The sequence below is a fragment of the Syngnathus scovelli genome, chromosome 20 (genome assembly GCF_024217435.2).
Source record: "Syngnathus scovelli strain Florida chromosome 20, RoL_Ssco_1.2, whole genome shotgun sequence".
Taxonomy (NCBI): Eukaryota; Metazoa; Chordata; class Actinopteri; order Syngnathiformes; family Syngnathidae; genus Syngnathus; species Syngnathus scovelli.
The window spans coordinates 10,981,615-11,004,096 of record NC_090866.1 but is presented as its reverse complement, the minus strand read 5'-3'; the positions used below and the strand labels follow the sequence as shown (position 1 = coordinate 11,004,096).

General features: G+C 54.1%; 6 protein-coding genes across 13 annotated transcripts; 2 read left to right on the top strand and 4 right to left on the bottom strand.

Annotated features, from left to right (window-relative positions):
- Positions 1 to 54: 54 nt before the first annotated feature.
- Positions 55 to 7,015, bottom strand: cep170bb (centrosomal protein 170Bb). 4 transcript variants are annotated; one of them, XM_049757736.2, is made up of 18 exons: positions 6,597 to 7,015; positions 6,192 to 6,414; positions 6,036 to 6,125; positions 5,880 to 5,958; positions 5,753 to 5,811; positions 5,545 to 5,644; positions 5,347 to 5,478; positions 4,818 to 5,285; positions 3,786 to 4,657; positions 3,552 to 3,719; positions 3,395 to 3,479; positions 1,749 to 3,329; positions 1,467 to 1,683; positions 1,159 to 1,405; positions 964 to 1,043; positions 791 to 884; positions 676 to 727; positions 55 to 611 (listed from the first exon to the last, which is right to left on the bottom strand). In XM_049757736.2, exons 2-18 carry the CDS (start codon positions 6,294 to 6,296, stop codon positions 463 to 465), a joined length of 4,578 nt encoding a protein of 1,525 aa, XP_049613693.1. In that variant the 5' UTR covers positions 6,297 to 6,414; positions 6,597 to 7,015; the 3' UTR covers positions 55 to 462. The 4 variants fall into 4 exon arrangements, with proteins under 4 accessions (XP_049613693.1, XP_049613695.1, XP_049613694.1 ...); XM_049757738.2 differs by having other exon boundaries at positions 1,264 to 1,405; XM_049757737.2 differs by having other exon boundaries at positions 6,192 to 6,316.
- Positions 7,016 to 7,151: 136 nt separating this feature from the next.
- Positions 7,152 to 13,035, bottom strand: LOC125990481 (pleckstrin homology domain-containing family G member 3). Of its 5 annotated transcripts, none has more exons than XM_068649279.1 (18): positions 12,907 to 13,035; positions 12,398 to 12,451; positions 12,145 to 12,262; positions 11,935 to 12,069; positions 11,460 to 11,607; positions 11,293 to 11,393; positions 11,145 to 11,214; positions 11,034 to 11,080; positions 10,811 to 10,961; positions 10,601 to 10,732; positions 10,355 to 10,537; positions 10,181 to 10,273; positions 10,023 to 10,109; positions 9,922 to 9,949; positions 9,727 to 9,845; positions 9,517 to 9,615; positions 8,282 to 9,458; positions 7,152 to 8,205 (listed from the first exon to the last, which is right to left on the bottom strand). In XM_068649279.1, the coding sequence occupies exons 5-18, from the start codon at positions 11,544 to 11,546 to the stop codon at positions 7,475 to 7,477; spliced, it is 3,105 nt and encodes a 1,034-aa protein (XP_068505380.1). In that variant the 5' UTR covers positions 11,547 to 11,607; positions 11,935 to 12,069; positions 12,145 to 12,262; positions 12,398 to 12,451; positions 12,907 to 13,035; the 3' UTR covers positions 7,152 to 7,474. The 5 variants fall into 5 exon arrangements, with proteins under 5 accessions (XP_068505380.1, XP_049613703.1, XP_068505381.1 ...); XM_049757746.2 differs by having other exon boundaries at positions 12,145 to 12,198; XM_068649280.1 differs by lacking the exon at positions 11,935 to 12,069.
- A 126-nt stretch (positions 13,036 to 13,161) lies between these two features.
- LOC125990494 (kunitz-type protease inhibitor 1) lies at positions 13,162 to 15,800 on the bottom strand. The gene is made up of 10 exons (XM_049757762.2): positions 15,326 to 15,800; positions 15,091 to 15,251; positions 14,875 to 15,016; positions 14,633 to 14,803; positions 14,504 to 14,545; positions 14,308 to 14,436; positions 14,189 to 14,239; positions 13,948 to 14,118; positions 13,815 to 13,889; positions 13,162 to 13,750 (listed from the first exon to the last, which is right to left on the bottom strand). The coding sequence occupies exons 1-10, from the start codon at positions 15,750 to 15,752 to the stop codon at positions 13,527 to 13,529; spliced, it is 1,593 nt and encodes a 530-aa protein (XP_049613719.1). The 5' UTR covers positions 15,753 to 15,800; the 3' UTR covers positions 13,162 to 13,526.
- Positions 15,801 to 16,177: 377 nt separating this feature from the next.
- psmb6 (proteasome 20S subunit beta 6) lies at positions 16,178 to 17,859 on the bottom strand. Its single transcript, XM_049757784.1, has 7 exons — positions 17,693 to 17,859; positions 17,193 to 17,260; positions 17,044 to 17,109; positions 16,891 to 16,956; positions 16,655 to 16,784; positions 16,444 to 16,588; positions 16,178 to 16,363 (listed from the first exon to the last, which is right to left on the bottom strand). Exons 1-7 carry the CDS (start codon positions 17,855 to 17,857, stop codon positions 16,236 to 16,238), a joined length of 768 nt encoding a protein of 255 aa, XP_049613741.1. The 5' UTR covers positions 17,858 to 17,859; the 3' UTR covers positions 16,178 to 16,235.
- Positions 17,860 to 17,950: 91 nt separating this feature from the next.
- xrcc3 (X-ray repair complementing defective repair in Chinese hamster cells 3) lies at positions 17,951 to 19,938 on the top strand. The gene is made up of 7 exons (XM_049757775.2): positions 17,951 to 18,152; positions 18,455 to 18,592; positions 18,654 to 18,845; positions 18,944 to 19,098; positions 19,181 to 19,393; positions 19,458 to 19,495; positions 19,581 to 19,938. The coding sequence occupies exons 1-7, from the start codon at positions 18,095 to 18,097 to the stop codon at positions 19,810 to 19,812; spliced, it is 1,026 nt and encodes a 341-aa protein (XP_049613732.1). The 5' UTR covers positions 17,951 to 18,094; the 3' UTR covers positions 19,813 to 19,938.
- A 151-nt stretch (positions 19,939 to 20,089) lies between these two features.
- Positions 20,090 to 22,482, top strand: LOC125990499 (plasma serine protease inhibitor). The gene is made up of 6 exons (XM_049757771.2): positions 20,090 to 20,267; positions 20,553 to 20,846; positions 20,915 to 21,187; positions 21,295 to 21,568; positions 21,637 to 21,784; positions 21,846 to 22,482. The coding sequence occupies exons 2-6, from the start codon at positions 20,561 to 20,563 to the stop codon at positions 22,032 to 22,034; spliced, it is 1,170 nt and encodes a 389-aa protein (XP_049613728.1). The 5' UTR covers positions 20,090 to 20,267; positions 20,553 to 20,560; the 3' UTR covers positions 22,035 to 22,482.

Genomic DNA, 22,482 nt, shown 5'->3' with positions numbered 1-22,482 from the left:
AACAAAAGTAGAGAAAAAAAAAACGGCTTAAGGAACAATTTTTCAAGAAGACGTGGCACACGTGATTTTTTTTTCCTTTTTAATTCTAATAAATGACATTGAAGAACATTCTTTTAATTTCATTCTGACGTCACAGCATTCAAGCGGCACATCACGTGAGCGAGCGTAGCCATGGGCAACTAGGGGGCGTGGCCCGGATGGATGCCAAGTCCCCGCTAACAAAGCGTGGATGTCACCGTAGCGACAACATTGACACCAAATGAGAAAGCGTTTATTTATTTTTTTTGTAAACGAAAGCGTTTTTTTGTCACTTCAAATAAACGATGGCTCACCACCACAGATACAATCGGCGTACTTCCACACAAAGACACAAGGGGGCGCGGAGGACCCCGTCGCCAGAACATTCCTCTTGCTACTTTTGGATGAACAGGATTGTGCGCAATATTAGGAACACGGCATTTTTCACAGCACGTGACGGCGCGTTTTCTGAGCCATGCCGTTTTGTTTGCTGTCGCCGCTGCCGCCGCGGCCTTTCTTTTCCTTGGAGGCGGGCCGAGGATTTTGTTCGGCCGGCTGAAGACTCCCGGGTGGATCCACGACCCAGTTGATGACTGCGGACGCATGAACGAGCAATCAGTACAATGCTCGTGGAGAAATGTCATTTGCATTGCTTACCTTCCAGCTGCCTTTGGACTCTTCTGAGTTCCGTGACGATGGTCGAGATCTCCTGCCACAGACGCTAATATTAGCACCCTTCTCAGAAAATCATTCGTTTGAATACCAACGCCACCTGATTGGACGTCTCCAAGACCGGAGGTTCTCCGTCCGCCTTGATCTTCTTGTCAATCTCCTCCCACACGTCCTCTTTGTTCTGGAACATCAGCCTGAACACAAACACCAGCAGCCCGCTTGTCAAAATGTCTGCTCAGAAGGGAAGAGCGGCGGAAGGAGGACGTGGCTCACTTGAGCTTGGCGGCCAGCTGATCCGTGTTGTCACTGATGGCGTGCGACAGATGCCGCAGCGGACTCAGCTGCTGCGTGTCCTGCAACGGCAATCGATCAATTAATCAATCAATCAATCACTTGATCGATCAATCAACCAATCAGTGAATGGTTAGAAGCAAAGTAGGCGTGGCCTGAGAGGAAGTAAAGAGCGACCTCGCCACAGTCCCACTGGGCTCGATTCATGTTTGCATCCAGTCGGGAGCCGGCAAGGTTCCGGACCAAATCATCGCTCGGTGGTTGGTGTGGTTTTGCGCCCACCTCCTCGGCGGAGGCTGTCGTGTCGAGCACGTCGCCGGGAATGGCAGCGACAGTAGCGGCGGCGGGGCAGTCACCGTCTCCGGCGACGTCGTGGATTTCTCGGGCTAAGATGGCTAAGTCTTTAGCTAAGTCGTGACTGAGCCTGCAGATAACAAAAATGATTTAAAGAAGGACCGATCGGCGTATGGTACACGTCGGCTTACTTGGCGATCTCGGCGCTGTGCGTGGACCAGTTCTGGTACGGGTCGCTCCGGTCCTCGTCCTCCGTCTCCAGGGAGACGGACTTGGAGCGGCTGGCGGCCGTCTTGTTGCTCCGAGGAGGCTGTGCGGCGCGTTTAGCCTTGGTAGCGTTAGCGCTAGTTTTGTAGTCTTCGTCCGATGAAGAAGAAAAGTCGGAGTTTTTGTGCTTGGGATGGACACCTGCGAATGTTGACAAAAGTCAAAACTGGGAAATTCTGCTTCTCCAAGTCCGACGTAGCACTCACCGCTGTTGGGGTACTTGGCTCCACTGGAGCGGGTACGGGTCAGCGTAGTCTTCCCCGGAGCTCTGCTGGCGGTTTGTCGGCCGTCGCCCTGCGAGGACTTCCTGGCGGCGAGGACCGGATCGACGTTACGGTTGGAGAAAGCGGAGCGTCCGGCCGAGGACGAGGTCTCGTTGTCGCTGGGAGTCGTGAAAGAACCCGTCCTTTTCCTGGGCAGCGCCAAGATGTCCAGCCTGGATAGTTTCTTCGTTTCTGGCACGGCTTTCCCGCCGTGGTCAGAGGTTTGGGAGGCCCGGTCGGTTTCGGCGCCTTCGTTATCCGAAGCTTCTCCCAGGCGGGCTCGACGCAACATGGACGCTCGCGTGGGACGCGGTGCGGACAAGCTGTTTGAGCGAGTCAGAACTTGAACGTTTGGTGTCTTCGCGTTGTCCGGGACCATCTTTTTACCGCGACTGGTTTCTTGATCAGAAAATGGGGTTCCGGACGCCTGCTGGACCTCAGAGGCGAGATCCAATGAGCCGCGACTGCCGGCGCTGCGGCGCATCTGAAAGCGCTTGGTGGCCTCCGCCTTGTTCGCAGGCGCAGGAACGCCGGCCTGGTGTCGGCGTTTCTCGGAAAGTCGCTCGCGAGCCGAGAGCTGGCGTCCCTTCTGCTGAATGGAGGGCGTCTTGTCCTTTTGGAGACTCGCGTTGGGACGTTTTTTAGAAGCGGAAGTGACCGACAAGTTCTTGCTGCTCACCTGGCTCACGGTGCTCGCCGTGTCCACGTCGGACTCTCCGGAAAAGGAATCGTCCACGTGGCTGGACGAGCCGCCTTTCTTGGAGCTTTGTCCTGAACCGGATGACGGGAACTTGGCGGCGTCCAGGAGGAAAGACTCCCCGTCCAGAAGCTTCTCCGTCCTGTCCTCCAAGTCTCTGATGGACGGGTGACTGGAAATGTGAGGAAGCTTCTTGACTTGGACATTTTCACTGGGCCCCTTGGTGAAACTCTCTTGCCGAACGAGGGACGAGTTGTCTTTTGTCGGGACGCAATCTTTGTTCTGCGTTTGGAGGTTTGGTGCCGAGCTGTTTGGTTTGATGGTTCCCCGTCGCGGCTCGTGGCTGCCCAGGTGTCGGATCAGGACGGTGGTCGGGGGAGTTTTGGTGTCTGGGCTCTTCTGAAAGTGGGCTGAGAATCGAGCTGCTTCAGGTTTGCTTGAATTTTCTTCTGAGCCGATGTAGAAGATGGTGGATTTGGTGGAGGATTTCTGGGAACCCTTGCATGGAGCAGAAGATTTCAAAGCAGCTTGATGGCCCTTTCCTTGTTTGGAAATAGGTCCGTCCTCCAACTGGCTGACATCACTCAGGCTGTCTGGATCCACCTCCTCCCCAACGGACAGCCAATGAGTGGAGTCCCGTTGCTGTCGAGGAGAACGAGGAGCTCTGTCTTGGTCTTCGTGACGTACGAGGAGGCTGGGTAGGGCACCGTCCGCTTTGTCCGGGGGAACCTGAGGCAGAAGCCTTCTGGTCCTGGAGCTGTGGCTGGACTCTGACTCGGAGTGCTCGTGGCTGCGACCTTCGCTAGGCTGGACTGCCACGTGCGAGTCTAGAAAGATGTCAAACATGAACGTCATCAAGTCAAGGAACGTGCAAACAAAAATGAAAAAGCACCTTCTTGAGGTGGTGTAGAACCATGCGCAGCACAGCTGTCTGCTAGGCTGGCCCAACGGGAAACCCACTGTGATCCTTCTGGAGCCTAACGGGAGGAGAGGAACGTTTTCGTGTCATCTGGAAAACATCTACAGGTTGATAGCGTGCTGGCGTTTACCTGTAAGGAGCCTGCTGCGGAGGAACTGCGAGCAGCCAGACCAAAGTCATGCAACATCATGCAACAGCTAGCGACGTTAGCATGCTCATCCTGGCATTCGTCTATGACGGGCCTCGGCGTTCCCGGGCTCAGCCCAGCGTACTCCGGAGAGTCCAGGACTCCGAATACCTGCCGGAGATGTTGACAGGTTGTGAAGAAAATGTCACGGCGAGTCAGGAGAAAAGACGAGGTCACCTGGTCGATCATGTTGCGAGCGTCTTCCACTTCCTGGTCGTGAGCCTCGGTGTCGATGGTGTAGGTGCCGGCCTCGCTCACGCTGTCTTCCTCCTCGTTCCTCAGCAGCCTTTGGCATCCTTTGGGGTCTCCTCCGGGAAAACTCAGGGGCGGCGGCGGCGGCGGAGGATGGGAAGGAGGCGGAGCCGTCACGGACAAGGCTGAAGGTTCCAGCGACGGAGGAGGCGCCACCATCACCGGTGGCGCTGACATGGGCGGGGGCGGGATTTGCTCTTTGGTAGGGATGTAGTCCGGACGAGAATCCTTCAGGAACTCCGCGGCAAACTCCTGAGCAAAGTCTTGAGCCAGTTTGGACTTCTTTCCCACGCTGCCGAAAGGACGAACAAAGATGGCCGAAGTCGAGCGAGAGGTTTCCGCGTCTGCCTGTTCCCGCTTTAGCGAGCTGGATCTCTGCGGTAGCGCGTGGCCACCGGGACCTTTGAGCGGCACCGTGACCTGCTGGGTCGGGGCCACGTTGCCGTGAACGGATGCTGGACGCTCGCCGCCTTTGCGCCGCTCCAGTTTGGTCTTGAGGGCGGAGTAGGAGTCAGCGTGGGCAGGGTTGTGAGTGAAGGACTGCGAGCGCTTCTTGCGAGGGTTGTCGTCAAAGAACTCGATGACAAAGGCCTGCTGGATCAGGCGCTCCGGGGCGCCCTGCTTAGATGGGTCCGTGACGGGGGATCTGGGCCGAGGGGGGCTCTCCGGTGCGACGGGGGTAGCCGGGGTGGTGGCGTCGGGCTGAACCCAGGTTTCGCAGTGCTGGGATTTACTCCTCCGTCCTTTGGTCCCCGGGTCCTCGGAGTCGCTCTGAGTTCCGTCGTCATGGTGATGACCTGCAAACAGGAAGCACCATTGACCACTGATGTGCTCAAGCAAGCAATCCAATGCTAAGCTAATGCTAATGTACGTCGATTCAAGGGCTAAAGCTATTAAAATAATTGTGTGACTTTCAGCGTGCTGATTGGCTTTTGCGTGTGGGCGTGTCCTGGTCACCTTTCAGCGACTTGATGTTAATGGCGAGGTCGCTCTTGGTGCTGTAAACGTCATCGCAGGTGGGTCGCTTCCTCATCATGCTAACATCGCTGTGAACCAGCCAATCGGCCACTTTGCTCTGCGATGACATCACATCCGCCGCCTTGGCAGGGGGTGGAGTCTTTCTGTGGCGGGAGGAGAACTTGGTCACGTGGTCTTTGATTTTGATCTTGCCCGGCGTGCAATCGTCAAACTCGATGGTGAAGGAGGCGTGGCTCTGGACGGCGGGAGGGGTCTCGGCGGGGGGCGTGTCCTTGGTGGGGATCTCTTGTAGCTCCGCCTCGACGGCCTTGGCGAGCTGCAAGTCCTTGGTGGGAATTTCAAAGTAGCTGGACTCGCGCTGGTACGGCGGGAATACGCTCTTCTTTTGAGGACTGGAAAGGCACCCGGGGAAATCCGAATCCACGGGCAGAACTTCTCTTGCCGCTTCTGAGCAAAAAAGTGGAAGAGGGACCCAACTGGTGTAGTCAAATTCATTCTTTTTTATTACCTGGACGAGGGTGGTCCCTGTGAGGGTCTTCCTTCTGAGGTTCATATCTGCCATCCGCCCGACTCCCGCAATCCTCCTCTCCCCACCAAGATGGCTGCCCGTACAGCGGCGTGGGCCGTGGAGCCGGAACTTCTGCGAGCGAGCCCAAGCGCCGATATGACAAACACATACATCAGCTTATTGCGTGACTAATTTTACCTTGTGTTAAATTCTTGTTACTGGGGTTCTTTTCTAACTCCGCCTTCTTGCCCTTAGACGCCTTCAGGCTGATCTGCAGTTGGCTGGTGTACTTCTCATGCTGTAACAACAGAGGGCGCTCATACTCAGTAACGACTTTCAGCTTATCTAAATCTACCAATTTCCTTTACACATTAGTAAACAAAAGCTGCACCTCTGCCGTACTGACCTTCAGAGCCTCTTCAGGGACTTTGTGTTGACTTTTCTCCAGAACGTAGACGTGAGAATGTGCAAGCAGGTTAAGGAAAAAAAAAGAGCCATAATATTGCTTTGGACAAATATCATGCGAAGGATATCATATCCAAAGCGTAGGATGTCGGACACTTTCAAGGTCATGTATGTCTGGTCGGGAATCCTCAGGTCGTTGACGAACGTCTGAGAGAAACCCACCGGAATCAAAAGTCAGCTGTGACATCACGGTGGTGGTCTAACATCCAGAGAGACCTACTCACCCCGTTCAAGCTGCCCAAGTCCTTCACCAGGTGTTGGTCCGTAGTGCTGTTGTAGTTGATAACGGCGTGCTGCTTGTCCACGCTGCGAGACTACAGGAAAACCAACACCATCATCATCACCATCATCATCATCACAATCAGGAATGGCCGACTCACCTGCAGCATGAGCTCACAGTCCTCCCGGCCCACGAAAATCATCTCCTTGGGGAGGCGGTGACGTGTGCCGGAGCTGCTCACCAGGAACCACGAAGTCACGCTCATCTTGTCAGGCGCGACGCATTCTGGAAGGGAACAGCAGTAGCAGCGGCAGCAGCGGCAGCGGCAACATCAGCTCCACATTGCCACACCCACAGGACGCATGTGTGCTTCAAGAGACAACCTGCATGGCGCAGTAGTCGTCAAAGTGACAGTGACGAGAAGCTGATCCGAGTCGAGCAGAAAGACAGCTGACAGGCAGCCAGGCAGGCAGGCATGCATGCATACAGGCAGGCAGGCAGGGCCCCTCCCGTGCCGTCCCCCCCTCCTCCACGCCCCGGCCCGGCCCGGCCCAGCCGCTCTCACCTCGGATTGACAGGATGCTCAGCAAAGAAGACCTTCGTCTCCTCTTCCGGGACGAAACCGCGAGTGTTTAGGTATGGAAGGTGCTGATGATGAAGAGGAGGACGGTGATGATGATGATGATGATGACGCCGCCGTGGCATCTGTCGCGCCTCCTATCGCACAATATTGGGAGCAGCAGCAGACGCCACCAGTCGCGCTGTGTCAAGACGCAATGTGGAAGCTTCACGCAGGAACAAACAGCCAGTGGCCTTCACAATAAAACTAATCACGTCTTTTTGTTTCGATTCAACGGACGTATGCGTCGGAGATAAAGTCAATCAATTTTAAACAAATATTTCCCATGTGAAATAAATGTGTACTTTCGGCTTTTACGTGTTACAGATTGCGCCGATGCAAAAACGTTTTATTGTGAAGGCTTGCTGATTTCCGGCGCATCTTTAACCTGCTGCAGGACACGCGCGCGTGCACCTTGAGCTTTTTAGCTCACGTGACCTTTATTTTGACAGACAAGCGGCGCCGGAGGTTGAATGACGTCATTTGCGCGTAAGACACTCGTGGAAGCGAAGTCAGTTTTATTTGTCAAAAGTTGACCAAAAATAGCCATGATAACGTTATAACCTTTAAATATTACTCAAACTAATCTAATGTGGTGAATCTATCAGTATAAAAATTTGCATAAGAAAATAAAAGTGATGACCTTAAATGGCGTTAATGTATGTGTTTGCCGTTTCCATGGAAACAGGGCTCTGTTGGTCTTTGTTCACAGTACATCTACATCTACCTAGAGAAGACTAAGAGTATACGAGGACATGGACAATCTACTACACGAGTCGGATATGGCGTTCAATATTCCATCTGAATTTTCTGCTGGAGTGGATTTAGGGGTTGAGCTTCTGGAACTTTTCCCTGAGATTTTTCACTAAGTTCTGTTGTCCGGACGGCGGAGTTTTAAGGTGGTCTCCGGCGGTTTGGAAATGCTCTCCAGTGGACTTGAAGCTGTCTTGAGACTTGGCAGGTTGGCTTCTCTGTTTGTACTCGTCCGACTCCTGGTAGGCTCGGCAGCGGTCCATGACGGCCAGAATGGAGATTTTCTCCCGACTCGTCGGCGATCGGATCTCCACGTAAGCGTCGTCGTCGTCGATTGTCTCACCAGCTTCTGGTTCCGGTGAATGCTGCGGCTTCCCGGTTAGCTTTTCTTGTGGTGTCGGGGCCGTGACGGGGTCACTGACGCCGTTAGCTGCCCGCTGCTCTCGGGTTTCGTGTGCAAGGTCTCCAGTCATCCAAGGGTCCAGGGCACGACCTCTGTGGATGGCGTTGCGGTGTCTAAGGCGGCCAGTGGTCCAGGTGGGGTAGGACCGACGAGGCGGGGCCCCGTCAGTCGAGGAACCTGACCTTGACCGGACAGCAAACATCTGCTCCGGGATGGAGGAACTCCGGCCCACCGTGGCGGAACCGCTCCAGTCCGAGTACTTTGACCTAAGTTCTCGCACATCGGGCCAGTTAAAGCCTTCGGTGGCCTGCAGAGCGCCAGCGGGACTGTGGGAGCGAATCCTAGCTGGATTGGGCTCGGGACTCTGTGCTAGCACCGGCTCCAGATTTGGATTGGGACCTGGCAAACAATGAAGAGCACACATTCAACCAATGAGGCTAAGATGCTAAAACATATTTCTTCATTGTATTCTTACCGCTGCGCGGTTCTTCCTCCAGCACACACGTCAAAGTCTTGCCCATTAGATTTCCGCAACTTCGCTGTCTGTCGGGCGGTTTAACCGTTTTGATCCGCTGGCTGTACCGACGAGCGAGATTGCGGACCTTGCTGTCCACTTTGTCGTCCGGCAGATTCTCGCCTCGAGGAAGCTGAGCTCCGAGAACGGTCGGACTTCCCGCGGAGCTCATGCTGTTGGCTTTGTTGAGGGGTGAAGTCAGGGAGGCCTCCTGAGAAAGGGCATCCGGATCCAGTTTGGCTCCTTCCGCTTTAAATCGAGCATGGCCGGAAGTCCCATCGAGCTGCTGCTCCATCACCTGCCAGACTTGGAGCATTTCACTAGAAGGTCGGAACTCTTCATCCTCTGCGTTCTGTTGCCCGTCCGGTCCGGACCTGGAGAACTCATTGGCGACGACCCCGGAATCTGTCGAATTTGCGTTTTTCTGAGTGACCATTGGACCAACAGACTCAGTGTAGACCATGTGACCTTTTAGCGACTGTGACCGCCATGTCTCCACAGATGGGGGCAAAGGGTCCGCCCGGCGAGGGATGCTGTTCAGGCGGTGGATGGAGGTTTTGACCACGCCTGCCGGGATGTAAGTCAGACTCTCCCTGCGCCGGAGGCTGAAGCCGGCGTCCTGGTTCTCGGCGTTCTCGTAGTAAGTCTTGATCTTCCCGATGAGAAGTTGGTCGCGGCTGGAGAGGATGGAGTCTCGCCTTCCCAGGTTTCCTCTTTCCTCGTCGCCTCGCGGAGACAAGAGCATCCGGTCGGTGTCGCTCAGATCCGAGGAGACGCTGTTGAGTGGCGAAGAGCGTCCGGCGAGTCTTCCGTTGAAACTGAGGCGACCGGTGACAAGTAACCGTGGCGACGCCCCCGGGGAGCCGACATCGTCCACGGGCGGGGCGCCTCGCTTAATGCTGCTGAAGTGCTGAGCGATGGCGCCCGCTTTATCTAAAACGGACGGAGGAAGGATGCTCCCGTTTCTGTCCGCTTCTTTCTCGCCGTCCTCGTCTTCGGAGGATTCTCCGCTGCTTCCGGGTTTGGATTGCGACTCTGGAGTCGTGGACGGCGAGCCTTTTGCACGCAGGAGGAGTTGGGCGGGTTTCAGCTCCTCTCGCTCAGACAATGGCCGCGACTCCAGAGGTTCTGTGGACATCTTCAAAGGAAAGACTTGGTTTTTTTTGCCACACTAACTCGCGTGGACTTGAACTGACCTGCTGAGAAGCTGCTTCGGGTCCTCCGGGCTCCTCGTCTTCTCCCAGGCCGCTTTCCTCGTTGGAATCATTGAAGGAAACGTCGCTTCTATCAGTCTCCTTTGACAAGTCACATGACCCAATAAGTAAAAAAAAAAAAAAAGTTCCAGAAAGCTCCAGAAGCTCTCAACTAGCATGTGAACCATCTCCTCAACAATTTAAATTTCTTACCTTGGAAACCACACCCACTTGTGTGTTCGTGTGTTGATCTCCTGAGGGCAGATGCGGAAACTCGTCTGATGAACAGGACGAAGCTTTCTTGAGCCTGTCAGGACGATACCGGCGAGGGTCTGCAGGGGGCGACATCCACCACGTTATCTCCATATGCACACTTTAGAAGTCAAACCTGGTTCCAGCTCAACTCACATCTGGAATTCAAGATGGTGTCTTTGGCCTGCAACACGCAACGGGAGAAGAACTTTTGTTTACGCTCGACTCGCAAGCGCCAAAGTGAAGGCGGTGCTGACCTTCTGCGGGATGATGGCGTGGTGGTTTTCCAGAATGATGCGTTTGATATGCTGGGCCCACATCATCTTCTCGTCCACAGACTTGGCCTAAGAAAAAGGTTGAGAGGTGGTCGGTGGGTCATGTGATGGGATGAAACCCGCTAACGGCGCCGGCTGACCTGCAAGGTGAGCGGTTGCTTGGGTTGTTTGTAGTGAGTCACGCTGAAGCTCAAACTGTCTTTGGTGCTCTCGATCAGCATCAACGTGGCGCACTGACGCGACAACAACAAGGCAGCTCGTTTCCATGGCGGCTAATTAAGGGGCGGGGCTTCGCGAGCCAGACGGCGTCTCACCGAGATGTGCGACTTGTAGACAAAGTGCTCGCCGCGCCGTTTGGTGATGAGCAGCACGCGCTCCAACAGGTAGACCGTGCGCTCGGTTTTGGCCCGGAGGACCTTGAAGGTTCCCTCCAGGACCAGCTCGCCGTACGTGGTCAGGTCCGGGCCTTTCCAGTTCAGCAGGAGCGACTGCACCTCCTGCAAAAAAAGCACGAGCGTCACGCCGGCCGGGACAAAGTGACCCCCCCGTGGGAACCTGACCTGCAGTCTGACGGCGTGCTCGTGTTTGCGCTTCATGTCGTTGATGTACCAGGCCACGCCCGTCATGGTGATGATGGCCTCCTCCACCACCTCGTAGCCTTCCTCTTCGGGGTCAAAGTGCTTGGCGATTTCCTGAAAAAAAAAAATCTTGAGGTTCAAAGGTTCAAAATCTCCCCTTCATCAGCATTCGGCGTGTGTGAGTGTCATCACCTGAAGCAGCAGGTGGTACTTGAGGATCCTCTGAACGGGTTTGAGCAGGTAGGAACCCAGAGGCAGCGGCCGCTTCAAGGCGGCCTGGCGGTCGCAGAAGAAGACGGCCAGACTTTTGTCCTGCATGCAGTCGGTCAGCGCCGCCACCGAGCTGCAACGAGCCGATGGACGGGTCAGAGCCGGCCGGGGCAAAGGTGAACGTGGGCCCGGACGCAGGTCTTACTTTGGGTAGTTGGTGCAGTACTGAGAGTAGATGTCGAAGGAGTCGCTCTGAAAGTAAATCCACCACATGCTCGTCATGGAGGCGAAAGAAAACATGCCAGTGCCGCCTCACCTTCATCACAAAGCACCGGGCCAGCGCCACGGCGTCACGCTGGCACAGGTCCAGATCCTGAAGCAGCTCGCTGACAGACAAACGCAACCAGAAAGGCGTCATCAACCGACAAATGCTGCGAGTCGGCCAACATTTGTTCGTTCCTCACCTGTTGAACTCGTAAATGTCCTCGATGTTCCCGAAGAGGAAGCCGACCTGCTCCGGGCGGATGCTCAGGTCCGCCTGGTCGATGATGTGCGCCAGGTAGTCCTGGTGGGACGGAACATTGTGGGGAACTGCTTGCAAACTTCATGGCCTTCAAAAATCCAATCTCACCTCCACGATCATCCGCAGATCGCTCACGTACGTCCTCTCGGTCTCGATGATCTCGTAGACCACGCGGTCCAGGTATGTCAGCGCCATGATGCGTTGATTGCTGCCACCGCCCCTCCACACCACTGAGGGGCGCTGTTGCGCGCGTCCTCTGCAGAAAGTAGCTTTGCGTGAGGTAAGCCACTTAGTGGTTTCCATGGCGACTGAGTCTGCTCATGTCCCATCCAAGATGTTCTCCCTCCCACAAACAGCCAATCAGCAGAAGTGCAACAATCAAAAATGCTTGATAAACAGCCACTTCAGCCCAGTGAGCCAGGATTTGCGCCCGAAAGCTTCAACCAGCATCTTTCAATCTTTAGACATGACGCAGCTGCGTGAACGGCACGCCGTGGACACGCACACACACACGTCACACACGCAACACGTCAAGAGCGAAGGACTTATGGAGCGGTACGGCAACATTTGTTGCTTTTCTTACCTTCAGGGCGGTCGGAGAGGCCAACGGAAAGCAGATGCAAGACTAAGTGGCAGCCTGTGGCTGATCCAATTAAATCGTGGCGAGTCTCGAAACGCCGCCTGCCGGACGAGCGCTTCCCGGCAAATCTGCTTTGCCCTGCCGTTTGCCAGGGCAGTCCAAGCAGCAAATTACCCGCAAAGCTTCTTTTGTTGTGCTACATTTGAAACTCACCTTCAAGAATGGACGCAAGTCCGTGTCAGCACATCACAGCGTCATCAGCAGAGACTGGAAGAGTGACAGAGAGTGACACTAGCTTCCATTGTGTATTGTCACGAATGCCAGCGGCCGCCTTCGCCGCCCCACAACAACAATAACAACACCGAAACATTTATCACACAATGTTAATAGTGACACAAGTTCAAGAGCAACATTAGCGAAGGTCACTTCAGAACACAACTTCACCATCAACAGCAACACAACTCACCTTGCAGCATGCGGGTGTCAGCAGATGACTTCTGGCGTCCTTCAGGTCACACACCTGCACACACAGGTACGACAGTGATTTTGAGCAAAACGTGGGTACAAAAGTCTAGAAATGTTTTGGCCACGCCCACCGGTCAGTGAGATCCGGTTGCCATGTTAACAGAACGTGTTACCATGGAAACAGCGACGGTGGCACACAGACTTTTATCTCGTCATCAAGTCAACTCAGGAAACCAGTTTGGTGACGTCATTAGAAATCAAGATAAGGAGATTTTCACTGTTAGACATGTTTCAAAGTTATTTCTTCTTGAGTGTGCAGACACACTTTTTGGAAACTTTTGAGTGACAACTTCTAGCTTGAAGCTTTGTTCAACTTTTGTTGACACAAAGCAACAAGAGTTCCAACACTTCCTGACTTCCGTGTTGACTGACAGCAGTCACCGACGATTTTCTTTTGTCATATTGTTGCTTTAAATCAATTAGAAGACAAAGTGTGTGTTTGGAACTCACCTTGACGGAGGTCCCAAAAGAAGAAAGTCCAAATCGTCAAAGTCGCCCTGCTTAGATTTGGTCACGTCGAAGGACAGACTTCAAGCGCCACCGCCCGTTCACGGGCGCATGCGCACATTTCAAAAGTTCTGAAGATTGTTTAAAATGCACTCAACACGCTCGCCACTAGAGGGCGACACAACCTTACAATACAATCTGGTTTGACCTTATAAATGGTGAGTTCTTGTGACTTAAGAATAACAACAAACAATAGTGTGAAACTTAAAAGAGCACAATTTTTATTTGAATCCTCTTCATTGCACTTGTGCCACCAGATATATCAAACGGCATTTATTTGTGTTAATTTTATTACATTTGAATTAAAACATTTTGTCACTGCTTTAAGCACGGCTTGAGCAGTCTCACTGGCATCCATCAACGATTGAAAATGCGTCGAGCAAAGCAGCTCGCCATGCACAACCTGAATGAAAGCTTGTCACTGGACAATAGAATGAGAGACACACCCCGGACGCTGAGCGGACCAATCTGGCAAAACTCACTTGGTGCTTTACCTTCCTTTTTGGCCTGGTCACTGACTCCTCCCCCCGCCTCGAGCTCATCAACCGAAGGGTGTCAGGATGTCAAATTTTGTCCGTATTGGCCAGCTGTTGTCGAGGGGTTTCCAAAGGTTCGGTGGTGCTGTTATACACGAGCGTGTCCTGCTCCGACGCCCGCACCTGTCGGGCGACTACGGCCTCCGTGCGGGCAACCGAGCGCTCCTTGCGTTTCTTCAGGAAGCAGTAGCCCAGGACGGCCAGCAACACCAAAATGGCCACCGTCAAGATCACCGCCACCGCCACGGAACCTGCCGGCGCAGTTACGTCAGAACCTGATCCTGTCCCCCTCGGGGTCAAGATGGTCCAACTTACCCGAGCCGCTTTCTTCCTTTTCCTCGTCCGGGTCCTCAAAGCGTTCAAACATCCCTTTGGCAAACACGTCGTGCTCTACGAAGGAAGGTGATATCAGCATCGTGTGGGTGCGTGTGTGCTCGGACGTGCATACCTGTGACGCCGTGGCATGATGCGTCGCATTGAGTCTCCTCGGCAAAGTTGTTTTCGTTTCCATGGCAACCGCCGTAAGTGAAGCGCTGGCACTGGGTGCTGAGCGGGTCGTAATACCAGCGCGTGAGGCTGGCGCGGCACGGGCCCGTTTGGGGGGGCTCTGTGCAGCGTGCTGGGGGCGGGGCCATGTAGCTTTTTTAGCTGCATGCTAACACTTACAAACACACACGCATCGGTCTCACCTTTCCTCTGGTTGATGTCGATCTCCAGAAGACGAGAGAACGTCTCGTTGACTAAAGAAGAAGAGCAGGACCACCCGGGTCAGTGCGTGCATATATCTAGATGAGTGTGTGCGCGTTACTTTTGCCGCATTGCTTCTCGTCGGCGGAGTTGCTGCATTGAGTGACCCCGTCACACTCCAAACTGGTGTCCAGGCAACAGAGGCCGCCGCAACTCAGCTGGTCGGGAAGACACGGAGAACCGCACACCTCTGAACAGACACGCGCACACTCAACATGGCGTCCACGAGATGTGAAGAGGTGCATTGAGACACTGACCACCAGCCGGCAGAGCGATGCGCTGGAGCTCTGATGACGCCGCTGCAGGGATCAAGCACGGCACTTTACTGGATGTGTGCGATTGTGTACGAATGCCAGACTACCTGGCGGTGTGTATAAATGCGTTACCGTCGACTCCGTCGCAGGCCATGACACACTCGTCTTGGGTGAGAAAGTTGTTGAGGTTCCCTTTACATCCTCCGAAGATGAACTGCTGACATTGGCGCTCGGCGGCGTTGTAACGCCAACGAGGAAAGGCGGCGCGACACGGCCCCACTTTGGCCTTCGCCAAGCAGTAACCTCAAACGCAAGACGCGACAACGTCACCACCGGAAAGGTTGTGAAAGTTCACAATCCCAGCGAGCACTCACTGGTGGACAACTCGGGACTCAGGACGAGGACTTGGACGTCGGCGTGGTGGGAGCGCTCGTTGGAGTCGGTGACTGTGAGGCGGAAGTTGTAGAGTCCCGCCTTCAGGTTGGACACTTGCACCTGCTCGGGCAACGCCGTCTTCTGCAACGGGAAGGCACACGATGACGTTCCGGAATCCTTGGCCACCCTATGCCCGCCCCCCCACACAAGGTCACCTCCATGACGACGCCAGGGTCGCCGTTCTGAAGCGTCCAGACGTGGCGTTTGAGGTGGGCGTCACCAATGGCCAAACTCTGGATGCCGTCCAGCGTGACGGTGGCGCCGGGTTGCACCACGACGTCCTGACCCGTGATGGCAATGGGTGGCGCCGGTTCATCTATGGATTTTTGGAGCAAAACTGACAAAGTGAGCAAAACCAGACAAAAGTTGCATCCAAGCATTCCTACCCACCTGTCTCCAGTGGGCCTTGCAGGTATTTCCGAAATTCGAAGTCCCTGATGACACTTCGATACCCGCGCCGGGGGACGAAGCGGCACACGAACTTGTTTCTGGGCGCGCAGTCGAAGAGCGCGCACGTCAGGTTGGCATCCGCTTGGGCGAAGTTGCATCGCGTGAGCGCGCAGCAGACGTCTCGACACTCAGGCATAGAGAGCGCGTGCACGACGGCTAAGAGAACCGCGCCCTCCTTCACGGCGTCCTCTACGTCAACCACAAAGTCCTCGTGGCCGGCTCGGAAAGTGTCCGCGCAGCCCGAGTCCGCATGGCCGCCGTGAGGACGCGCCGCGAAGAAAAAGAGGAGGAAGAAGAAGCGGAAGCGAAACCACGGTGACATGTTCCACTTCCGTCTGAAATGCGAAATTCGAGTGGCAACCGTCATGCCCTTTACCTTTCCGGTTTCTGGCACCTGCTCGCAAACAGGAAGAGAAACCAGACCTTGGCCCCGCCCATCTCTTTGACGTCACCCAGGTGAGTCATTTCCATGGTATACCTGTCAGCTGGTGTTCCATCCCTTCCTTCATGTTGGAACAAGTTTGTTAGCCCTCATTAGGCTGAGATTCATCAAAGGACACTGGACTGGTCGCCAGCCAATATTGTGTGCATATAGACAAACAATGTACACAAGGGACTGGTCGCCAAGCAGTGGATGGATGGTAAAAAAGATATTTAGAAATCAGCATAATAAAAATAAAAATATCAAAAATATGTATGCCACTGCTCATAAAACAAACTCCCCAGTCGGTTGAACTTGCATGTCAAGGTGTAGGTGTCACACGCCCCACCCTCCTCAAGAAAACGCAACACTGACAGCACAATCAACGTTTTATTACCAAAATTAACATGTGTATGCATGCATGTGCATTCAGTGGGTGTAGAACTTGGGCAGCTGGTTTCCCAGGATGACACGTCGTTCCACGCCCTCCTCGGAAATGGTGGCCATCCGGATGACGCCGCCGCTGGAGCCGTCTCGCTCCATGGCCAGCGCCAACGCTGGCGGACAAAAAAACACACGCCTTTAGCATGCTGGGGATCTTCCAAATTGTTCATTTATGGATTTGGGGGGAGCATACCTGTAGCGGTCATCTCCTCACATTGCTCCTTGTTGAGTCCAACCTTGTAGTTGGAGTCCATGAAGCCGTAAATGTACGAGCTACCGCTGCCGCCCACCGACACGGCCTGCCTCACCAGCATCCCGCCGATCGGAACGCAATACACCTGACACGCACACGCATGTCACCAGGAGAAACTCTTCTTCTTTACCATTGGAGCAGTCAGTGTTACCTGTCCGCCCTTCCTGCGGTCCCAACCAGCCACCAGGATGCCGGCGCTCAGATCCTCTCTGTAGCGATAGCAGCTGGCTCGGAACAGGTTGGCGGCCGTCTCCACCAAGGGGGGCTCGTCTAGCTCGATGCTGGGGGCGGGAGCAAGGAGTCGTGACTTCCGGTCAGTCAACGTGAAAGTGCTAGGCTAGTCATCCGACCGCTCGATGCTACATGGGAAGCAGCAGCGTTACCGACCTGTGGAAACCCAGCTGGTAGGTGACCATATCAGCGATGGCCTGAGTGTCTGCGGCTGATCCAGATCTATAACACAAAGACACACATCAAGAGAAAGGAAAAAAAAACTAGGAGGAGGGGCGGAGCTTTGAAGAGGAAGCAGCGTGAGCCAACCTGCAGCAGAAGATGCGGTCGTGGATGGGCGTCAGTTTGTCCGTCACTCTGTTGGCGATGTACGCTCTGACAAATGACACAGATGGACACAGTTGACAATTTGTCGAGAGCGAGCGCATGCACACCAAACAAAAAAACAAGATAGTCACCCGGTGGTGGTACGGGAGTCGGCGCCGATGACCACTCCGCCGTCAAACTCCACCGCCATGATGGTGGTCTGTCACACAAAAGCAAATGACAATATACTCAGAACACAAAAGTTTATTTTAAAAAAATGACCACAAATAGAAAATGTACAGAAGCACCAAGTTTGTGCATGCCAAACAAGGAACATATATATATATAACACTATATTATTCTGCTGTTTAAACACCAAACACTAGTAACCCCCGCCTGAAAGAGGGTGTATGTATCCCCTAAACGCAAATAAGATTAATATACCTGCCATATGGTAATAATTTAATAGGTTGAAGTGAAGAAGCTTAAGAAAATCTATAGAAAGGAGTTTTCCTGTTCGTTCCACTCTGCTTGTAGCATTGTTAGCTACTCCACATTTGCTGTCTCATCCAGCCGTTGTACGGAATTAAAGTATCCTCCACAAGCATGGGATAAGCTTAGGATTCATTCGGTAGCCATGAGAGATACCGACCCCGGTGCTGACTTCCTTGTCGGTCCAGTCTGGAACATGTTGAGTTTGTGAGGAAAGATTTTGCTCAAAGCGCCTCATAGCTGTCGACATCGCCGCCATCTTGCTCCTACTCGTTTCAGTTTCCGTTTCAATGGTGCGGTCTTGTCGCGCCGGAAATGACGTCATTTTCATGCAGCGTCACGCTTCGAAGGACGCTGCCTATGAATTTGTACGGAGCCTGTCTAAATTCACCACGGCTTATGCGGTCTAGGAAGGCGGAGCTTCCGGGGCTGCGAGGATCTAGCCTTCGAAGTAGCCAGGGAGGACGCAGCCCGCGAATTTGGACACAGCTAAAAGTGACAATTTCATAAACTTGGGGAGCAGTCGAAAATAATGGCAAACCTATAATTGGTAAAGAGGGACATGATGTCATGGCGGCAGCTGGAGCTTCACCCCAGGATCATCAGCGCCCTCCACAAAGGTGAGCACATTTTTCGATGAAGTTATCTTTGAGAATTCGTGCGTCAGGTTTCCTACATTAAAAGATGAATCGCTTTACATGACACAAGTTTTGGCTCCAACGGCACCAACTTCATGTTATCATGTGAAATTTTAAAACAAGTGGTCATGTTACGTAACAATGGATGGATTTTCAAAATAGTTGTCGATTCATTTGAAATTCAATTAGTTATGGATTGGACGTCTAGCAACCAGTCCTACTTTGTAGCTAGTGTGGTAGGACTCTACCCAACTGACTTGTTGGTTCTGCTGCTTCCCTTCCAGCTGGCGTCCGATCTGTCAGAGACGCGCTGTGCATGTCAGGTCCAGACCTGCAGAGACTCACCTCCCTGTCGGCCTCAGATGTCCGGCGGCTACTAACAGCCGCCGCTCTGCTCTGCAGGCCCCGCCGCCCGCTACCAGGTGACATCCGGCCTCGTCCCCAACTCGACTCGCTGACCCACCCGAGCGTTTGCATGCGCAGTTCTCGTGGCGGACGAGTCCGGGCACAGACTGAGCCTGGGCTGCCCCGTGTTGGACGGGCTGCTGAGAGGCGGCCTTCCCGTAGGGGCCATCACTGAGCTATCTGGACAGAGTGGCGTCGGGAAGACCCAGCTGGCTCTGCAGCTCTGTCTCTCAGTGCAGTACCCGGTCTGTCATGGCGGGCTGGACTCGGGTCAGTTGCGTTCAGAGGCGACAATTTGACCTCAATCGGGCCGGAGCAGAATATTTGGTGTAGAAAATAACTACTGTTCCAAATGTGCGTGCTTGTAGGAGCTGTGTTTGTGTGCACAGAAGACGTTTTCCCCAGCAGACGTCTGCAGCAGCTGATCCGAGAACAACCGCATCTTCGTACTGACGTCCCCCCGGACGTGACCAGCAGCCTTCGCTTCGGCGATCGAGTTTACATCGAGCATGCTGCCGATTTGGTGGGTGTCCCCCTTGTCTTATCCTGATTGGTGGAACGCTGCCACGTGATGATGTGCCCCACTTTTGTTTGTCTGTCTTCAGGCGTCGCTGCAATCGTGCCTGAAGCGTCGCGTCCGGCTTCTGCTGGCTCGCCGCCTGGTCCGCTTTGTGGTTGTGGATTCGGTGGCGTCGCTCTTCAGGTCCGAGTTCGGGCTCGCCGATTGGCCGGAGAGAAACAAACAGCTGCTGATGCTCTCGTCCATGCTGCGCCACCTTTGCCACCAGTTTGATTCTGCTGTGCTCTGCATCAACCAGGTAACGTCCACACGCACACATGCGCACGTTCTTGGCATTAACGGCAAACAAACGTGCCTTGCAGGTGACCGACATCTTCAACAACTCAGAAGAATTTATGGGGTGAAGTCACATTTTGTAGCATACAAGCTAGCTACCGACGTGGATGTCTTTCAGGTGCACTCATCCATTTGCTTGTTTCCGTCAGTCCTTCTTCCTCGAGCGTGTGCCCGGCCTTGGGCTTGGCGTGGGCCAACCAGGTGATGGTTCGATTGATGATGCGGCGTCTTCAGGGCACGGTGACCAAGGGCGAGCAGGGCAGCGCCCTCCGCAGGTTGGATGTGGTGTTCGCACCTCACCTGGCCCGAGCCGGGCGGGACGCCGCAGTGTGGAGGGAGGGCGTCCGAGGACTGGAGGCCGCCGACGAGACGCACAGCTGATGTTTGCCATCTTTATATATCACAAATACAATTGAGCTGTACTTTTATCAAGAGTTGACGTCTCAGTTGCTGATTACTGACTGGACGTTTGCAAATACTAAAGGAAGTAGTGATGCTCATTTCTAACTTTTGCTCCTTTTTCTTCTTTGTCTAGTTTTGTCCTTTATTGGTGGAGCAACTGCCTTAATCAACAGTAGTAGTAGAACAATAGCTCCCTCTAGTGTTAAAATTTAAAAAGTATCGTTTAAGTCTGTCTTACAATTGAGAGGTTCCGCTGGGCGCTTATTTTGAAGGGCCCGCAGGAAGACGTGGCTATTTCTGGTGAGCGCTCACTTGACAATGATACGCAGTTTTTGAGGGACAAACAACCGGACGGACAATCAACTGGACAGCTTCACAGTGGGCGTGGGCCGTTTATTGCTACAAGATCAAGAAGCAGAAGAACCTTCTCCAAGGTGTGTTGCTCGTTTCGTTAGTGACTTCCGGTAGCTATGTTATCGGATAACGGTCAATCGATGGCATCATCCGTTCGATTCTATGTGCACGATGATTATACATTGGGAGCAAAAGGTCAAGATGAATCCACTGCAATGACGTCATTAAGAATAAACAAACACCGAGATGGAAGCCTGCTCAGTACAGAGCTGCCAATATGCGGAGTAAAAATATTTTTGACTGGCTAGTACGTTCCAACGTACTCGTTGCTTAATGTTTGTTTGTTTGTTTGTTTGTTTATTTAGGCAGCACGATGTCGTCTGTTCCTCTGACCGCATTGGCGGTTCTTGTCCTGGCGGTTCCGCTCAACTGTCAAGCCGCCACCGACGGAGCGGTTCGGGACGTGATGGACAGGAACTTTGTCTTTTCAACGCGTTTGTACCAGGCGCTGGCGAGCCGCACCGACGACAACGTTTTGGTGTCGACGTTGTCGGTGTGGCGCGGCCTGGCGGCGCTGCTCGGCGGTACCGGCGGTACAACGCAAGAGCAGCTGCTGGCGGCGCTCGGACTCACCGGATTGGACCCTCAAAACATTCCAGGTTGTTGTCCACATTCAGACTCGCAGGGGGTGCCCGCCATGTTTATCTGTCCCCTCCCTCGTCCTCAGATGTGCTGTCGACGTTGACGAGCGGCCTCTACCTGAAGCAGGGCGTGGCCGTGTTCGCCGACCCCAGCGCGCAGGCGTCCCCGTCGTTCACCGACTTTCTGCAAAGCAACTACAGCGGCGAGGTGAAGAGCGTGGCCTTTGACCCGCCGCGGGACGCTGCCGACGCCATCAACGTGTGGGTCCGCCAGCAGATCGGTGATGAGGTTCAGGACGCAGTTGCCGATGTAGACCCCCAGGCAAAGTTGCTCCTCGCCACCGCCGCCTCCTACCAAGGTCAGAAAAATGAACGCTTGTTTTCCAAAATAGATGTTTGCAAATGTTTCATTTGGATCATCGGAAAACATTTCAAAAGTCGACATGCTCACTTCTCCCCCACGCAGCCCAATTCAGCCAAGCGTTCAACGCCAGCGTCACTCAGGAGGAACGCTTCTACGTGGACAACTACCACGTGGTGATGGTCCCCATGATGTTCCGGGCCGACAAATACTACCTGGCGTACGACCGCTCGCTCAAAGCCGGCGTGCTCAAGCTGCCCATGACGGACGGGACGGCCGCCTTGGTGGTGCTGCCCGACCAAGACGTGGACATCGGCTCGGTGGAGGAGGCAGTCACCGAGGAGAAGATCCGGGCCTGGATCCGGCAGCTCAAGAAGACGTGAGTTATCTTCACTCACAGCTGCTCAAAGTGCTGCCACTAATGTCTTCTTCACGTTCGCCCGACAGGAAGCTGGAGGTGCAGTTACCACGCTTCTTCTTGGATCGATCCTACTCTCTGAAGGACGTCCTGGGCTCTCTGGACATGGTCCAAATCTTCCAGGATGACGCCGACCTCAGCAAGCTGGGGGCCGCTCCGGGCCTCAAATTGTCCCAGGTGAGGATGCCATCCCGTCTGGGTCCTAACGTGGCAGACTCCTAATGCCCGCCGTCCGCAGGTTCTTCACAAAGCCGTCGCCACGATAGATGAGGGCAGCCAAGGAGCCACCTTAGGAGGCGGAGCCAGCGTCTTCTCCACTCCTCCCCCTCGACTGACCATCAACCGACCGTTCCTCTTTTTGGTCTACCATCAGAGCAGCGGCGGCCTGCTCCTGATGGGGCGAGTGCGCGACCCCACCAAGAAATAAAGTCCATCTTCCGGGTCGTCCGCAAAGGTTGAATGGAGGCAACTGGACTCCCAAGTTAACGTAGCGTCGATGTCTTTCGAAGACAACGTTGCGCGTCATGGGCGAGACCCCAGCGCTTGCCACGACATGAAAGCAGGAGAGACCCTGGCCCTGAAAACGTCGGGGGGGGGCATCCTCCCTGGGGGCAGGTGGTGGATGCGGCGAAAAGAGCAAAGAGGGAGACTCAGCGCCTTCAAATTTCAAAGTGGCCGAAACGTCAACAAACGACTAGTTGCCTCCGTTCAAGCTTTGCGACTCGACATCCTTTGCGCCGCTCTGTTATTTAGCCAGTGCAGTAGCCAAAGTGTCCAGAGGGGCGGCGCTGTCTGCATGCTTTGCACCTTTCACGCTATGCCCGATTGTTTCATGTTGTCAGTATAAATACATACTATTCGTTTGTATTAAACAA

What these genes read in the sequence shown, in the direction of transcription:
- cep170bb (XM_049757736.2), bottom strand. Translation starts at nt 6,296, where the DNA reads ATGAGCGTGACTTCGTGGTTCCTGGTGAGCAGCTCCGGCACACGTCAC. An exon ending in CCCAGTGGGACTGTGGCGAG is followed by an intron (nt 1,044 to 1,158) that starts GTCGCTCTTTAC and finishes TTGCCGTTGCAG; the next exon opens with GACACGCAGCAGCTGAGTCC. An exon ending in TCTTGGAGACGTCCAATCAG is followed by an intron (nt 728 to 790) that starts GTGGCGTTGGTA and finishes CGTCTGTGGCAG; the next exon opens with GAGATCTCGACCATCGTCAC.
- LOC125990481 (XM_049757745.1), bottom strand. Translation starts at nt 11,654, where the DNA reads ATGGAAACCACTAAGTGGCTTACCTCACGCAAAGCTACTTTCTGCAGA. An exon ending in AAGTGGGTGTGGTTTCCAAG is followed by an intron (nt 9,616 to 9,726) that starts GTAAGAAATTTA and finishes GACTTGTCAAAG; the next exon opens with GAGACTGATAGAAGCGACGT. An exon ending in CCGAAGCAGCTTCTCAGCAG is followed by an intron (nt 9,459 to 9,516) that starts GTCAGTTCAAGT and finishes TTTCCTTTGAAG; the next exon opens with ATGTCCACAGAACCTCTGGA.
- LOC125990494 (XM_049757762.2), bottom strand. Translation starts at nt 15,752, where the DNA reads ATGACGGTTGCCACTCGAATTTCGCATTTCAGACGGAAGTGGAACATG. An exon ending in GCAAGGCCCACTGGAGACAG is followed by an intron (nt 15,252 to 15,325) that starts GTGGGTAGGAAT and finishes AAAAATCCATAG; the next exon opens with ATGAACCGGCGCCACCCATT. An exon ending in GAGTCCCGAGTTGTCCACCA is followed by an intron (nt 14,804 to 14,874) that starts GTGAGTGCTCGC and finishes CTTGCGTTTGAG; the next exon opens with GTTACTGCTTGGCGAAGGCC.
- psmb6 (XM_049757784.1), bottom strand. Translation starts at nt 17,857, where the DNA reads ATGACGTCATTTCCGGCGCGACAAGACCGCACCATTGAAACGGAAACT. An exon ending in GACCGCATCTTCTGCTGCAG is followed by an intron (nt 16,957 to 17,043) that starts GTTGGCTCACGC and finishes TTTGTGTTATAG; the next exon opens with ATCTGGATCAGCCGCAGACA. An exon ending in ACCGCAGGAAGGGCGGACAG is followed by an intron (nt 16,589 to 16,654) that starts GTAACACTGACT and finishes TGTGCGTGTCAG; the next exon opens with GTGTATTGCGTTCCGATCGG.
- xrcc3 (XM_049757775.2), top strand. Translation starts at nt 18,095, where the DNA reads ATGATGTCATGGCGGCAGCTGGAGCTTCACCCCAGGATCATCAGCGCC. An exon ending in TCATGGCGGGCTGGACTCGG is followed by an intron (nt 18,846 to 18,943) that starts GTCAGTTGCGTT and finishes GCGTGCTTGTAG; the next exon opens with GAGCTGTGTTTGTGTGCACA. An exon ending in TCGAGCATGCTGCCGATTTG is followed by an intron (nt 19,099 to 19,180) that starts GTGGGTGTCCCC and finishes GTCTGTCTTCAG; the next exon opens with GCGTCGCTGCAATCGTGCCT.
- LOC125990499 (XM_049757771.2), top strand. Translation starts at nt 20,561, where the DNA reads ATGTCGTCTGTTCCTCTGACCGCATTGGCGGTTCTTGTCCTGGCGGTT. An exon ending in GGACCCTCAAAACATTCCAG is followed by an intron (nt 20,847 to 20,914) that starts GTTGTTGTCCAC and finishes CCTCGTCCTCAG; the next exon opens with ATGTGCTGTCGACGTTGACG. An exon ending in CACCGCCGCCTCCTACCAAG is followed by an intron (nt 21,188 to 21,294) that starts GTCAGAAAAATG and finishes TCCCCCACGCAG; the next exon opens with CCCAATTCAGCCAAGCGTTC.